Genomic DNA, 17,283 nt, shown 5'->3' with positions numbered 1-17,283 from the left:
GTATAGCACCGCTGAAGTTAAAAAAGGCTCCAAAAAGGCGTACGCCATGGTTTACTGAAGAAACTAGAGCTCAGAAATTATTATGTAGAAAGCTGGAACGCAAATGGCGCACGACTAAACTTGAGGTGCACCATCAAGCATGGAGTGATAGTTTAATAACTTATAAACGCATGCTTACCTTAGCTAAAACTAATTATTACTCAAATCTCATCCGCATTAATAAAAACGATCCAAAATTTTTGTTTAGTACAGTAGCATCGCTAACCCAACAAGGGACTCCTTCCAGTAGCTCCACCCATTCGGCAGATGACTTTATGAAGTTCTTTAATAAGAAAATTGAACTTATTAGAAAGGAGATTAAAGACAATGCGTCCCAGCTACAACGGGGTTATAGTAACACAGATACGATTGTATATACGGCGGATACTGCAAATATCCAAAATAGTTTCTCTCGTTTTGATGAAATAACATTAGAAGGATTGTTACAACGTGTAAATGGAATAAAACAAACAACATGTTTACTTGACCCACTTCCTGGGAAACTTATCAAGGAGCTTTTTGTATTATTAGGTCCATCAGTGCTAAATATTATAAACTTATCACTTTCCTCGGGCACTGTTCCCGTTGCATTCAAAAAAGCGGTTATTCATCCTCTCCTTAAAAGACCTAACCTCGATCCAGACCTCATGGTAAACTACCGACCGGTGTCTCACCTTCCCTATATTTCGAAAATCCTCGAAAAAATTGTTGCAGAGCAGCTAAATGAGCACTTAGCGTTTAACAATCTATGTGAAACCTTTCAATCCGGTTTCAGGGCAAATCACTCGACTGAGACAGCCCTCGCAAAACTGACTAATGATCTATTGCTAACGATGGACTCTGATGCGTCATCTATGTTGCTGCTCCTCGATCTTAGCGCTGCTTTCGATACCGTCGATCATAATATTTTATTAGAGCGTATCAAAATACGAATTGGTATTTCAGACTCAGCCCTGTCATGGTTTAACTCTTATCTTACTGATAGGATGCAGTGCGTCTCCTATAACAGTGTGACCTCGGACTATGTTAAGGTAACGTGTGGAGTTCCCCAGGGTTCGGTCCTTGGCCCTGTACTCTTCAGCATCTACATGCTGCCGCTAGGTGACGTCATACGCAAATACGGTATTAGCTTTCACTGTTATGCTGATGACACCCAACTTTACATGCCCCTAAAGCTGACCAACACGCCGGACTGTAGTCAGTTGGAAGCGTGTCTTAATGAAATTAAACAATGGATGTCCGCTAACTTTTTGCAACTTAATGCCAAAAAAACGGAAATGCTGATTATCGGTCCTGCTAGACACCGACCTCTATTTAATAATACAACTTTAACATTTGACAACCAAATAATAAAACAAGGTGACTCTGTAAAAAATCTGGGTATTATCTTCGACCCAACTCTCTCCTTTGAGTCACACATTAAAAGCGTTACTAAAACGGCCTTCTTTCATCTCCGTAATATCGCTAAAATTCGCTCCATTTTGTCCACTAAAGACGCCGAGATCATTATCCATGCGTTTGTTACGTCTCGTCTCGATTACTGTAACGTATTATTTTCGGGTCTCCCAATGTCTAGCATTAAAAGATTACAGTTGGTACAAAATGCGGCTGCTAGACTTTTGACAAGAACAAGAAAGTTTGATCATATTACGCCTGTACTGGCTCACCTGCACTGGCTTCCTGTGCACTTAAGATGTGACTTTAAGGTTTTACTACTTACGTATAAAATACTACACGGTCTAGCTCCAGCCTATCTTGCCGATTGTATTGTACCGTATGTCCCGGCAAGAAGTCTGCGTTCAAAAGACTCCGGCTTATTAGTGATTCCTAGAGCTCAAAAAAAGTCTGCGGGCTATAGAGCGTTTTCCGTTCGGGCTCCAGTACTCTGGAATGCCCTCCCGGTAACAGTTCGAGATGCTACCTCAGTAGAAGCATTTAAGTCTCATCTTAAAACTCATCTGTATACTCTAGCCTTTAAATAGACCTCCTTTTTAGACCAGTTGATCTGCCGCTTCTTTTCTTTCTCCTATGTCCCCCCCTCCCTTGTGGAGGGGGTCCGGTCCGATGACCATGGATGAAGTACTGGCTGTCCAGAGTCGAGACCCAGGATGGACCGCTCGTCGGGACCCAGGATGGACCGCTCGCCTGTATCGGTTGGGGACATCTCTACGCTGCTGATCCGCTCGAGATGGTTTCCTGTGGACGGGACTCTCGCTGCTGTCTTGGAGCCACTGTGGATTGAACTTTCGCAGTATCATGTTGGACCCGCTCGACATCCATTGCTTTCGGTCCCCTAGAGGGGGGGGGTTGCCCACATCTGAGGTCCTCTCCAAGGTTTCTCATAGTCAGCATTGTCGCTGGCGTCCCACTGAATGTGAATTCTCCCTGCCCACTGGGTGTGAGTTTTCCTTGCCCTTTTGTGGGTTCTTCCGAGGATGTTGTAGTCGTAATGATTTGTGCAGTCCTTTGAGACATTTGTGATTTGGGGCTATATAAATAAACATTGATTGATTGATTGATTGATTGATATGTATATATGTATATATATATATACATATATATATATATATATATATGTACAGTATATATATATATATGTACAGTATATATATATATATCTGTATATATATACATTTATATATATATATATATATATTTGTATGTATATACATATATATATGTATGTATGTTTATATATATATATATATATATATATATATACATATACATACATATATATATATATATATATATATATATACAAATATAAATATATATATGTATGTATGTTTATATATATATATACATATATATATATATATATATATATATATATATATATATATATATACAAATATATATATATGTATATATATACATTTATATATATATATATATATATATTTGTATGTATATACATATATATATGTATGTATGTTTATATATATATATATATATATATACATATATATATATATATATATATATATATATATATATATATATACACACACACCCCCTAAACTCGTTCGGAGGTGTACCGAACGAGTAGACATGCTAGCAGCTAGCAGACTAGGACAACATGTAAAAGTCAGAGCTGGAAAACCCTCCTGCCTCGTTAAGATCTCCTGTTTGGGAACACTTTGGCTGCGCGATACAACAATGGAGGACGGAAGTTTGCCGATTTTCTTCAGCAGCTGCTTCTGACAACACGTCAAACATGTCTTGCACCTTTCCTGATTCCGGCTCCCATAGTGTCTCCCTTGCGCGCACAACCCTTCACTCTACCCGGCAGTGGGTCTCCACAGCTCCAGACTCCAGGGTAAATGAAGAATCCAGCTATTAGTTGCGAATCGTGGCTTTATTGAGGTCTTGCACGCAGCCAATCCAACAAAACACTAGCCTCTCCTGCACTCTACCGCTGCCTCACCTCGCTCGCCCACACACTCACTGACACATGCTGTCACATATTAAAGGGCCACACTCACACGCTACTCTCATACTAGTGGTTCTCAACCTTTTTTCTGCGAACATTTTTTTAATTCAAGTACCCTCTAATTAGAGCAAAGCATTTTTGGTTGAAAAAAAGAGATAAAGAAGTATCATCAGTTTCTGATTTATTAAATTGTATAACAGTGCAAAATATTGCTCATTTGTAGTTGTCTTTCTTGAACTATTTGGAAAGAAAGATATAAAAATAACTAAAAACTTGTTGAAAAATAAACAATTGATTCAATTATAAATAAAGATTTTTCTACACATAGAAGTAATCATCAACTTAAAGTGTCCTCTTTAGGGATTGTAATAGAGATTCATCTGGATTCATCAACTACATTTTAAACATTTCTTCACAAAAAAAGAAATCTTTAACATCAATATTTATGGAACATGTCCAGCGCCCCCCGCAACCCCAAAAGGGAATAAGCGGTAGGAAATGGATGGATGTCTACAAAAAACGGCGGGCCGTGTTGATGAACGTGGACCCCGACTTAAACAAGTTGAAAAACCTATTGGGGTGTTAGCATTTTTTGGTCAATTGTATGTACTGTACTGTGCAATCTACTAATAAAAGTCCATCCATCCATCCATTTCTACCGCTTATTCCCTTTCGGGGTCGCTGGCGCCTATCTCAGCTACAATCGGGCAGAAGGCGGGGTACACCCTGGACAAGTCGCCACCTCATCGCAGGGCCAACACAGATAGACAGACAACATTCACACTCACATTCACACACTAGGGACAATTTAGTGTTGCCAATCAACTTATCCCCAGGTGCATGTCTTTGGAAGTGGGAGGAAGCCGGAGTACCCGGAGGGAACCCACGCATTCACGGGGAGAACATGCAAACTCCACACAGAAAGATCCCGAGCCTGGATTTGAACCCAGGACTGCAGGACCTTTGTATTGTGAGGCAGACGCACTAACCCCTCTTCCACCATGAAGCCCCTAATAAAAGTCTCAATCAATCAGTCAAAAAAAGCACTTTATGTGGAGAAAGGTTTTGTTAAGATACCATTCTGAGCCTTAACTTATTTAGTTTTTATTTTATATATGTTATATATGTATTAACCCTGGCAATGTACCCTGTGTGTATATGTATGTTATGCCATTGTTTACAAATCTGGTAAATAAATAACCCAAAAATTTATATTTTGTTGTTTTCTTACTCTACCGAAAATGAACCGAACCGTGACCTCTAAACCGAGGTACGTTCCGAACTGAAATTGTTGTGTACCGTTACACCCCTAAAATATATATATATATATATATATATATATATATATATATATATATATATATATATATATATATATATATATATAATGCATATACAAACACCAAAACCAGTGAAGTTGGCACATTGTGTAAATCGTAAATAAAACAAAATACAATGATTTGCAAATCCTTTTCAACCAATATTCAATTGAATAGACGGCAAAGACAAGACACTTAATATTCAAACTGGAAAACGTCCGTCCTGTGTTCGCTCCTACGCTCGGGATCTTTCTGTGTTGAGTTTGCATGTTCTCCCCGTGACTGCTTGGGTTACCTCCGGCCGAGTACACCGGCTTACTCCCACTTCCAAAGACATTCACCTGGGGATAGGTTGATTGGCAACATTAAATTGGCCCTCGTGTGTGAATGTGAGTGTGAATGTTGTCTGTCTATCTGTGTTGGCCCTGCGATGAGGTGGCGACTTGTCCAGGGTGTACACACCTTCTGCCCGATTGTAGCTGAGATAGGCTCCAGCGCCTCCCGGGACCCCGAAAAGAATAAGCGGTAGAAAAATGGATGGATGTGCTTCAGGTGGCTGATGCTGTGTGTGCAGGTTAACACAATGCTGTGTGCTAAGTGGTGTTTGTTGTCCTCTGTCCTGAGGAAATTCTAGCTCTTCCTAAAATGTCCGCGCCAAAACGTTTGGATTTCTTGTGACCTTTCTCGACCACCGCAATCCGCCATTTTTGTTTTGATGACGCCACAGGTGGGCAGGCATCCATCCATCTATCCATCCACCTTCTTCCGCTTATCTAAGGAAGGGTCGCGGGGGCAGCAGTCTAAGCAAGGAAGCCCTGACTTCCCTCGCCCTAGCTACCTTGTCCAGCTCCTCCTGGTGGATTCCAAGGCATTCCCAGGCCAGCAGGGTGACATATTATCCCCAACGTGTCATTGGTCTCCCCCGTGGCATCCTACTGGTCGGACGTGCCCTTATACACCTCCCCGGGGAGTCGTTCGGGGGGCATTCTCACCAAATGCCCGAACCACCTCCTTTGGCTCCTCTCGATGTGGAGGAGCAGCGGCTTTACCTTGAAGTCCCCCGATCGACAAAGCGTCTCACCGTATCTCTAAGGGAGAGCCCCGCCACCCGACGGAAGAAACTAATTTCAGCCGCTTGTACCTGGGATCTTGTCCTTTCGGTCATAACCCATAAGTGAGTAGATCGACCGGTACATTGAACACGTTGCCCTCCGGCATAGCTCCTTCTTTAACACAGCAGATCAATGCAAGGTCCGCATCACGGCATACACCGCACCGATCTGCCTGTCTCTCTCACGATCCACTCTTCCCTCACTCATGAACAAGACTCCGAGGTACTCAAACTCCTCCACTTGTTGCAAGATCTCTTTTCCAACCCAGAGATGACACTCCACCCTTTTCTGGGCGAGAACAATGGACTCAGACTTGGAGGTGCTGATCCCAGTCGCTTCACAATCTGGCTGGGAACCGATCCAGTGAGAGTTAAAGAACCTGGCCAGCTGAAGCCATCAGGACCACATCATCTGCAAAAAGCAGAGACCTAAACTCCCGTCCAAAGGCAAAACCCAGTAACTCAATTTTGGTCAAAACTGAGCTAATAATAATTTTGAAGTTCTGAAGTGATATGCTTTACATTAATGTATGCGATATTGTAATTTGTTCCTTAAGTAAGCTGTTACGCGCATGGCAGGACCTAGCAACTACCACATAACCGCGTAGATACAACAGAAAAACCTAGTATCTCAAGGGACCAATCAGAGTTTCTTTGTCAGTCGCCTTATTGTCTTTAATGAGACATTTGCACGAATGGGGGCCGACGGTCAACCTGATTATGTGATATTATGGCACGAGGGGATATTTGGAAGATTGGCCCAGGACGTTGCAAGCACCTTCATTAAATGTATTGTTCTCGATTCTTCCCCTTGCATACTCTTTTGGGCAGATAACTGTGGAGGTCAAAATAAAAACTGGACGCTGTACACGGCTCTTGCCCAATATGCAAACACAGAATGGGGCCCACCCGAAATTGTAATAAAATATCTCGAGAAAGGGCACACGTTTATTAGCAGATTCAATCCATGGCTCAATCGGCAAGAAAATGAAAGCTCAAGAAAACATTTATACGTTTGATGACTTTGTAGATCTTTGTAAGACAGCATCAAGATAGATTGGTTTTCCTTTGTTTTCTCAAAATCAGCTAGAAGTGAGTTACTAGGTTTTGCCTTTGGACGGGAGTAATCTTACAGCTACCAAACCAGACCCCCTCACGCCCTGACTGTGCCTAGAAATTCCGTCCATAAAAACAAGCAGACATATCCAGTATATTGTTTTGGGTTTGTTTTTTTTTGCAAGAATTTTTTTTTTTTTTCTGTGCTTTTTTTCCACAGGCAAAGGCCACTGAAAATGGGTCAGCAATTGAGAATCACTGCTCTAAATTAATTTGTTGCTGTAATTTTCTGTTCTCTATTTTAGAGTTCAAATTTGGGATACAAATGCGTGCCCACCATGAATGCAGAATCAATAGGTCTCAATTATGTGTTTTCCCACATGTCAACTAAATATGGACATATTTGTATGGTTTTAAACTTTGTGAAATACTTAATGGCCGCGACTGCATTTGTAGAGGTGATACATGCACAGTGTGTAAATTGTCTGTGTATGTGTGCAGTCACAGTGGTCAGGTGTGGCTTCATCCCAGTCTCTTCTTGCTGCTGCTGGTGCTCAGTCGACTTTACCCATCTCCAATGGATGGCACTTCTTCACCGATGGGACTTGCGCCTTTTATGCCGTTCATCGCCAGGTAAGGAAAAAGTGTTAAAGTAGTGAAGTGAATTATATTTATATAGCGCTTTTTCTCTAGTGACTCAGTAGAGTAAAGGAAAGCAACTGAAGATGACTTCTACGGGATCTATGATGATAATCTACATTTAAACGACTTCTTTGTGGTTTTAGGTCAGAGTTTCTTAACCATAGAGCCAAGGCCCGTTATTGGGCTGCGACTGCCCCAAAGGGCTGCCAAAAAATATCTGTAGCTTAGAGTCCGGTGTTGTTTATATGCCAGTGCACTCTATAGTCCAGTACAACTTAAGTCTTCACTGCAATGTTTTTTTTTTTCGGACGTGTTTGAAAATTAATCTCATAAGCATGATTTAGATACGCCTGGGCACAACTTTAGGTACATCTGCACCGGTGTTAAAGGCCTACTGAAATGAGATTTTCTTATTTAAACGGGGATAGCAGGTCCATTCTATGTGTCATACTTGATCATTTCGCGATATTGCCATATTTTTGCTGAAAGGATTTAGTAGAGAACATCCACAATAAAGTTCGCAACTGGAGAAAAGCCCTGCCTCTACCGGAAGTCGCAGACGATGACGTCACATGTTGAGGGCTCCTCATATATTCACATTGATTTTAATGGGAGCCTCCAACGAAAACAGCTATTCGGACCGAGAAAACGACAATTTCCCCGTTAATTTGAGCGAGGTTGAAAGATTTGTGTTTGAGGATATTGATAGCGACAGACTAGAAAAAAAAAAAAAAACGCGATTGCAATCGCGTTGCATTGAGACGGATTCATATGTTTTTAGAGACATTTACTGGGATAATTCTGGGAAATCCCTGACCTTTTTTTTTGTGTTGCTAGTGTTTTAGTGAGTTTAACAGTACCTGATAGTCGGAAGTGTACGTCCACGGCCGGGTGTTGACGCGCAGTGTCTCGGGGAAGTCGACGGCAGCTGAGCTGATATCCGGTAAGAGGCGACTTTTTAACCACAATTTTCTCACCAAAACCTGCTGGTTGACAAGTGGTCAGGATCCATGTCCGCTGTGATCCATAGTAAAGTTTAAACTCCGTGAATTTTAAACAGGGAATCACCGTGTGTTTGTGTGGCGCTCATATTCATAACACCCTGTGACGTCACGCGTACAGGTCATTATACGCGACATTATCAAGAAAAAAGTCCCGGGAAATTTAAAATTGCAATTTAGTAAACTAAAAAGGCCGTATTGGCATGTGTTGCAATGTTAATATTTCATCATTGATATATAAACTATCAGACTGTGTGGTGGGTAGTAGTGGGTGTCAGTAGGCCTCTAAATTTGTTGACTAAAATGTTAGTTTTCATAATTGTCAAAGACCTATTTTCCCTTGACGAAATTAGGACGATAACGAATGAAAACAAAAGCATGTTGACTTAAACAATGACCAAATGAATTGACGACTTGGTCAACAAATTAAAACGAAACAAAATTGTTGACAGACTAAATCCAGTCATTTAAATTCGTCTTTGAGCGGGTGGGTAAACACATCCAATCACAGTTGCATGTGGGAGAAGGGCTGGTGAAAAAGTATGAAGGGGTTCCAATCAAAACTGTGTTTTTATAAGGCACTGTGTTTTGATTTATCACCCGGAAAAGCAAGACATAATACGAGACATTAATTCAAGATGTCTTCCCTATGGGGAAGAAAAAGAAGAGAAGACATACGGACAAACTTCACCTTTGCCTGGGTAGACAAAAAAACAACTTGTAAACCCCGTTGCTCTATTTCCTTTGACAAAAGTACTTCAAACTTATAGTGCCATCTCCAGACTAACCATTGGGACACTTATGAAACCGTAAGTAGGCCGAAGCTAATATTACGAAATTACTCGTACTGTACTAGATTACTGTTGCTGTTTAAAACTGTAGAGCAGGAGCAAGACTGCTTACTTTACCACATGTCTGAAAATAAATCCTTAAAAACAAACTGCTCTTGTAGTTGACCATGATGCCGCGAGCTGAGCCAAGCTTACCCGCCAATTCATATACTTGAAGAGTTCACTTTAATCAATGTTCAGCTGATGTTCTGCTTAGCTATTATTTGCACAACTTGACAACCCAAAAGACAGATGTGTCATATTAGTCTCATCTACAAGTCATGTCTGCAATTGTTTTTATGATGTGAAGTATATTTTGTCTTAGTTATAGATGTCCCTGTTGTTTTGCATCAATGTTTGCTAGCGATATCAAGATATAGTTTAGGCTGTTGAGGCTATGAGAGATGTATTCATCTAGTTTATTAATACTAAGGATTTTTTCTTAATGCTAACAAATATCACCAAAGACGCTATAATGTTGTCATTCGTGTTGAATAAAGCATTTGGCTTTCCTGCACAACTACAACTAAGCTCTTAGTTTCTATTATGAAAATTAAGAAAGAAAATACAGTGGATTGGACCAACATTACGTTAGTTTGATCGCACAAGCAGGGCTTCGCAGTTATATTTAGGCATAGCAACCACAAAAGAACAAAAAAAATTGACCTATTGTCTTCTGTTTAGGGCGGCACGGTGACCCAGGGGTTAGTCCGTCTGCCTCACAATACGAAGGGCCTGAGTAGTCCTGGGTTCAATCACGGGCTCGGGATCTTTCTGTGTGGAATTTGCATGTCCTCCCCGTGACTGAGTGGGTTCCCTCCCACCTCCAAAGACATGCACCTGGGGATAGGTTGATTGGCAACACTAAATTGGCCCTAGTGTGTGAATGTGAGTGTCAATGTTGTCCGTCTATCTGTGTTGGCCCTGCGATGAGATGGCAACTTGTCCAGGGTGTACCCCGGCTTCTGCCCGATTGTAGCTGAGATAGGTACCAGCCCCCGCCCGCGACTCCAAAGGGAATAGGCGGTAGAAAATGGATGGATGGATGGGTCTTCTCTTTAAGTTTAGTTCTGCTATCAAACACTACTAGTACAGTAGAGAATAAACTTGATTGCATCACAGAAAGGTTCTCAAACAAATCAAATGTTCTAACAAACATTTTACAAAGTGATCGCTACAGACACAAGCTCTCCGATTGTATTCCACAAGATGATGAAAGTGATATTTTTAAGAGCCATTTCCTTTGACGCACTTTAGTTTTTTCCTGACTTTATTACCTTTATGAGCCACCACTTTCGGGACTCTGAAAGCTATTTTGTGTCTCCCTATCTGAATGATTGGAGCACCCAATAACGGAACAGTAATACAGCATTTTCTGCTCAAACTTTACACTCACACTCAAGTGTTTTAATGCTGCGCTCAAGCTGCTTCACCACCGTGTGAATTACGCCGTGAAGAAGAAGAAATCGGATGGGATGTCATGTGTAACCCACCTATTACAGTATACATTTACTATCCACTGAAAATTACTCGACACAGTCATTATAGTCTAAAAAATAATAATTGTCTGGCTGAAAAAACAAGTTAGTACCGCAATGATTGTCTTGCTTACATTAAGCATGGTTGTGGTAGTGTCTGGTGGTGGCATGAGAGAGCTGCGATTCATTGAACAAATTCCAACATGTGATGTACTGAAGCAGAGCGTAATGACCTCCCTGCAAAAACTGTCACATAGCAGTTTTCCAATATGATTAAGACAACAAACACACCTTCAAGATTACTGGTGCCTTGCTGCGGCAACTTTCTTACTAATTATTAAGTGTGTTTCAAACTCTTAACAGCTAACATGGTGCATCACTGGAATATATGAGTACACCCACTGGACAGAATCCCACATGGTTTGCTTACTTGCTTCGATGTCACTTAGAACATCACATGACTGTTGGTCACAGTGGCTTACTTTGAGCGACTGCCTTTTATTTTTGTTTGTCCTTGGACAGCATATTGCCTGCCATCTAAATCTCTTCTGAAAATTCCAGCAAAAACACAAATGCTTTTTTAAGCTAAAATTATTGTTTGCTTGGCTGCCACAGAGTCTTGAGTCTGGTCCAGGTCAAACATGTTAAGTATGTTACTTTAGTGCGTTTGCAAAATGTGAATGACACATTTACACATGTTTCGGATAAAAATGTTGATGTTTAATTAGCAACTGAGAATTCTTGCTAGATATAAAAACACACATGAAATCATTTTTACCCCAGACAGAGTTATATATGGTTTCATGTAAACAATTATATTTTACATCCAGTGGTATGCAATTGCTGAATTGAAAACCAAAAGCAAAGTTTGTTTGTTAATCTTAAAATGTTAATAGAGCTTTCTTTATTTGCAAATATATGCACAGTACTCATTTATTATGCATGCCTGTATAGACTACCGTAACATTTTGTACCGTAATTACAGCTTTTGCACAGTCTTGCATAAAACTTGCACATTCACAGAGCAGTGTGTTTTTGTGTTTGTTGTGTTTTATTGTAATGCATGTTTTTTGTCATGCAAACGGGAGTTTTTTTGGGGTTGGTGCACTAATTGTAAGTGTGTCTTGTGTTTCTTATGTTGATTTAATAAAAAAAAATAAAATAAAAATAATAATATAGAATTCTTCTGCGTCCCGTTACCAATCGAGCTGGTGGTTGGGGACCACTGCTTTAACTGATTAATCGTTGCAACCCTGTCAAAACCATTTAGATGTTTTGTTTATCTGCATCTCTCAACTGTTTCTTTGCTTTTATACAAGCTGATGCGTCCTTGAGCAGTGTTCTGACATACCACTGGGCTGCCTCAGTGGCCAACTTTACCAAACGTATCATGTTCCATCTTAAGCTCCTCCCTGTTGTCATTACTATCAATGAGAATGTGATTGCACTCGGCTTGCAGGCCGATTGGAATGCTCACATCACATCAATAGGGTCACACACCTGCTCACCCAACGACGAAAATGTTCTCAAACAAAGTTTCTCTGCTTCATCGCCTTTCTAAGTATAGAAACTTACTATCATCAAGACACAACACATGTAGTCTAAACATTGTGTTTGGGTTTATTTTATTTTTTCAACTTTGCTCTGGTATCTCTACAACTTTGACACAACGTATTATCACAAGATATTCTCATAAAAAGTAATTATGCCAACAATGAAACACGTGACTATATTGTAACCAAAAACAGTGTATAGTTTAAGTTTTTTTATTTTTTTATTTTTTCAAGATTTGGACTGTACAAGGTTTTGTTGTTTGTACAGTCTAATGTCACACTCAGTGATTAGATTGTATTCTTTATCATATACTGCACTGTTTACAGGGGAGTGAAGCGTTCAGACGAATGGGAAACAGCAGTTCCAACCTTCATTTTTTACATTCCTGAGTTGGAAAAGTCTGCAAATATTATTCAAACATGTCCATTGACTTCACATGCAACTAGGTCCTGACCTCAAACTCAGCCTCATGAATTTGTAATATTATAGAGTATATTTTAAAATAATTTTTCACTTTGGTTTGGTAAAAACTGTGTTTTCTTCACGTGTACAAAAGAGGAACTTAACTTATAATTTCATTCTTCCACAAAGAATGATTGTATTTTAATACTGCATTAGCCAATCAGTAAATTTTGGTCTTTATACCGGTAATTATTATTGGTCAATGCAGGTGCTTGTCAGGTTGCGAATGAGTTCCAGTTTCACAGCACGTAAATGTCAAACCAAAATTAACACCGAAAGGGGAACTTCACTTCTTTTAAATTTTGAAAATCGTTCACAATCATGATAAAAAACATGACTGATGGATTTTTTTTAAAATGCATTCTAAATATTATATTAATGTGATCAAAAGTCCACTTACAATGGAGCCTATGAGAGCCGTTCAATTCTGCCTATAGAGCCCCTAAGAAAACATCCAACCACCTTCATTAGGGTTTTATATACATAATGTAAGTATATATGTAATGTGGCAGGCCCTCAAACGTTAACTTTTTACGGTCAAGGCTAGCGTTGCCATAAAGGAGGGCTCATACTTTAGGGCAACAAGGCAAACATTATTTTCTTTCAAGGCAGGGGCTCTGGAATATTCATATGTATGTATACATACAGTGGGGCAAAAAAAGTATTTAGTCAGCCACCGATTGTGCAGGTTCTCCCACTTAAAATGATGACAGAGGTCTGTAATTTTCATCATAGGTACACTTCAACTGTGAGAGACAGAATGTGAAAAAAAAAAACGGAATTCACATTGTAGGAATTTTAAAGAATTTATTTGTACAATATGGTGGAAAATAAGTATTTGGTCAACCATTCAAAGCTTTCACTGATGGAAGGAGGTTTTCACTCAAAATCTCATGATACATGGCCCCATTCATTCTTTCCTTAACACGGATCAATTTTACTGTCCCCTTAGCAGAAAACCAGCCCCAAAGCATGATGTTTCCACCCCCATGCTTCACAGTAGGTGTGGTGTTCTTGGGATGCAACTCAGTATTCTTCTTCCTCCAAACACGACGAGTTGAGTTTATACCAAAATGGATACATGGATGATACAGCAGAGGATTGGGAGAATGTCATGTGTTCAGATGAAACCAAAATAGAACTTTTTGCTCCGATTTACCTCTGGAGCCAGGCCCGGAGTTGGGGCACGGTTGCAAGCGCCCAAAGAGGCAACGTGGGTCCCCCCTCCAATGGGCCCACCTGTCATGGGAGGGGCCATAGAGATTGGGTGCGTTGAAAGCTGGGCGGCAGCCGAAGACAGGGTACTTGGCGGTCCGATCCTCGGCTACGTAAGCTAGCTCTTGGGACGTGGAATGTCTCGGAACAAGTCCGCTGTTCTCGTTTTCTGTTAACCCTTGACACAAGCTTCCAAAATGGCTGCGGCCATGTTGTTTATACGATGAACGTTAATTATGCGATGTCAAACAGTTGAAACTTTAAGAAAAAAAAGTAACGTCGGGATGCTTTTATCAATTTAGTTGACGAAGCAATTACATTACAATTGTCCATTACAGAATGTCACGGTATGAACATTTCTTATCACGGTTATTGTGACCAAAATTATCACGGTCATCATTACTATAAAAATTCCCAAAAATTTAACCAAGTTTTATTTAAAAAAAACACAACACTTTCCAAATGATTTCCTTTGTAGGAGAAACATTACTGTAGATTAAAAAAAAAATAACACTGTTTCATGGACCTCAAGTAGAACTTGAATGTGCATATAAAAGCAACAAAAGCATTAAACAAATTGATATGGCAGGAAAAAAAAGAAAGAACAATAATAACTAAAATAAATGATACATAAATTGTGCAAGATAGCACTTCATGGACATAAGCAATTTTCCCTCCAATTTTAAATATGTGTGAGCAAACGCCAAAACTCCTTGAGCATTCAGTGGCGCACATGTGAGCGACGGGAGACGTTATGCGCTCATCTTTTTATTATATTTTGTGCGCCCCCTAGATTTGCCGTGCGCAGAGGACGCATGAGCAGTGTGCAATTGCACAGGCGTGTACCTTAGAGGGAACGTTGGAGGTAAGAGATTTAAAAATAAAAAACAATGTCAGAATTTTGAAAGTTGGCACCTGATTGCCAGAAAACGTAAATGCACTTTTTGTCCATATACATAAGTAATAAATAGGATTATTTTAATTAAAATTGATATCATGATTACTGATTGATAAGTAAAGCAGTGTTGGGGTGTGAATGTAATACCATCATGTAATTTGCAATGTGTAATTAAAAAGGCTATGGATAAATGGTATCCAAATATTTAAAGACAAGTATTAGTTATTATTTTCATTAATAATATCAACCTGTAATCTTATTGTTATTACATTATGCCTTTAACTCTGTTTTTACATTTCGATAGTGAGGTATTTTTTTATTATTATTTTCAAGTTATGTACATTTATATGTACGTGTGGATGCTATATTGGGACAGATCCATTAATAGTTTGAGCAGAAATAGGCCGTGTAGGAATTAATTATACACAATAAAACATAAACAAGATACTGTGTCACATGAATGGAAGTAATTACTTTGTGAGATGAAAAAAACACAAGTAATGTAAAAAAAACCCCTGGTATTTACTTTTCTATATCAATATAAAACGTGTTGGCCCTTTCGATAAGGTGGCGACCTGTCCAGGGTGTAACCACCTTCTGTCCATGTGCAGCTGAGATAGGCTCCAGCACCCCCCGCAACCCCAACAGAGACAAGCGGTAGAAAATGGATAGATGGATGTAAAACTCAAAGCAGTTTGGCTAATGAAGGTTAAGTCTAATAAACTAGCTTTGTTCTTCTCCAACGCCCCCTAATGGTTTGGTTCAACATTTTGGCCAACTAAAATAACGTGGATTGAGCCCTCTCACACCTCATACATAATCTTCATATCCTGCGTTCAGTTTGATGAGATGACAACACATTTTAGCTAGTATTGATTGTGTTTGAACACTAATACAGTTTTCAGTTAAATAAAGGATGAGGGAACGTCCCAGTAAACAAACTAAAGACTTTATGAACAAGTTGTGACAATGTTCCCAACACATTGCCTGCTGCATATTTCCTGCATGTCACACCTGATGGACGCTGTATTGAGAAAATAAAAGCCACGTCAAATAGTTTTCCTACTTTGTGTAGGTCAAGTGTGTATGTCTACAATGATGTACACCCGTCGTCATCTAAAAACAGCATTGCGCTTTTAAACGCATGCTGAGAAGCGAGGGAAAATTACATTAAACCAAGCATATGGCTCTGTTTTCTCTGGGGGGAAATCTCCGGAGCAAAGTCTGTGTAGTTTATCCACCATGGTTTTCTAGCCAAACGGTGCTAGTGCACATGCGCCTTACTTCGTTTTCAGTAAGTAAACAGTGTTGCCTAAAATACATTATTAAATGACGTTTTTTGGGGGGAATTAAAAAATTAGACAGTATTACCAATCGGCAATAATTTTATTGTGGTTTATTATTCTACCGTTTACCTTTACATCCCTAGTCCATTAACAAGTAAAAAGTCAAGGGCGGCCACGGCATGTTCTTGCCGTCGATGCTGGTCAATTTTTTAGGGAATTACGGCAAGTGCCACGACCACCTTTATTATTTGCTCTTTTTGTGCCATTCTCCCAGTTTCAGGTCTTAAATTGGTTGTCATAGTGTCCCAACTTGTCAGATTACCTACTCAAACGTCTCATGTCCAGGTGAGATGCATGATTTATAATCTACATTAAACTGGGGGAAGCGAGGAAACTTGATGGTGTTAACACAGGGAGACACGGAAGTGATAATGTTGCCGCTAGAAATAGTTTGTCTGTGTTAGTACTTTTAATAACAATCACTAATGCTTGGTTAATATTTAAGTCACAAAATCTAAATTGAGTATTGGTCCTTTTTGAATGGTTATTTATCGGATTTCACGGGCGGGATAGTAGAGCTCTCAATGGCTCTGCTGTAAGCTGACTTTTATTTACCTTTATTTAATATATGGAATGCATTAAAAAAATCCATCCGTCTTCATGTCTTTTATCATGATTGTGAATGATGCGCAAAATTCCTTTTAAGTCACTGACACTGTACTCAGAACACCAAGGCATAAAATGCAGTACATGAAAGCTCTAAATAAAAGAATTGAAGACCACATATTTGAAATTTTAAAATTAGCATTTCTCTCACATTCCTATCCCCCAACCTATATTCATCAGGCGTGTTTAAGTCTGATTATATTAATGATTATAACAATTGTGGTTATGAACAACATTTTGAGAGTAAGGCATAAGTGTTATGTAATTTATAAGTAATATGTGTTAATCAA

At 39.6% G+C, this 17,283-nt stretch overlaps 1 protein-coding gene across 4 annotated transcripts in view; it reads left to right on the top strand.

The window, feature by feature from the left end:
• The window catches only part of thada (THADA armadillo repeat containing), a 251,417-nt gene that overhangs the window by 108,112 nt on the left and 126,022 nt on the right, over nucleotides 1–17,283 (top strand). For all 4 annotated transcript variants that reach the window (XM_061910918.1, XM_061910920.1, XM_061910919.1 and 1 more), the window contains one exon: nucleotides 7,463–7,594. In XM_061910918.1, the coding sequence (XP_061766902.1) occupies nucleotides 7,463–7,594 (132 nt within the window). The remainder of the gene's footprint in view (nucleotides 1–7,462; nucleotides 7,595–17,283) is intronic.

The sequence above is a fragment of the Nerophis ophidion genome, linkage group LG09 (genome assembly GCF_033978795.1).
Source record: "Nerophis ophidion isolate RoL-2023_Sa linkage group LG09, RoL_Noph_v1.0, whole genome shotgun sequence".
NCBI lineage: Eukaryota > Metazoa > Chordata > Actinopteri > Syngnathiformes > Syngnathidae > Nerophis > Nerophis ophidion.
Note: the sequence above shows the minus strand (reverse complement) of the source record. Positions and strands in the feature narration are given on the sequence as shown.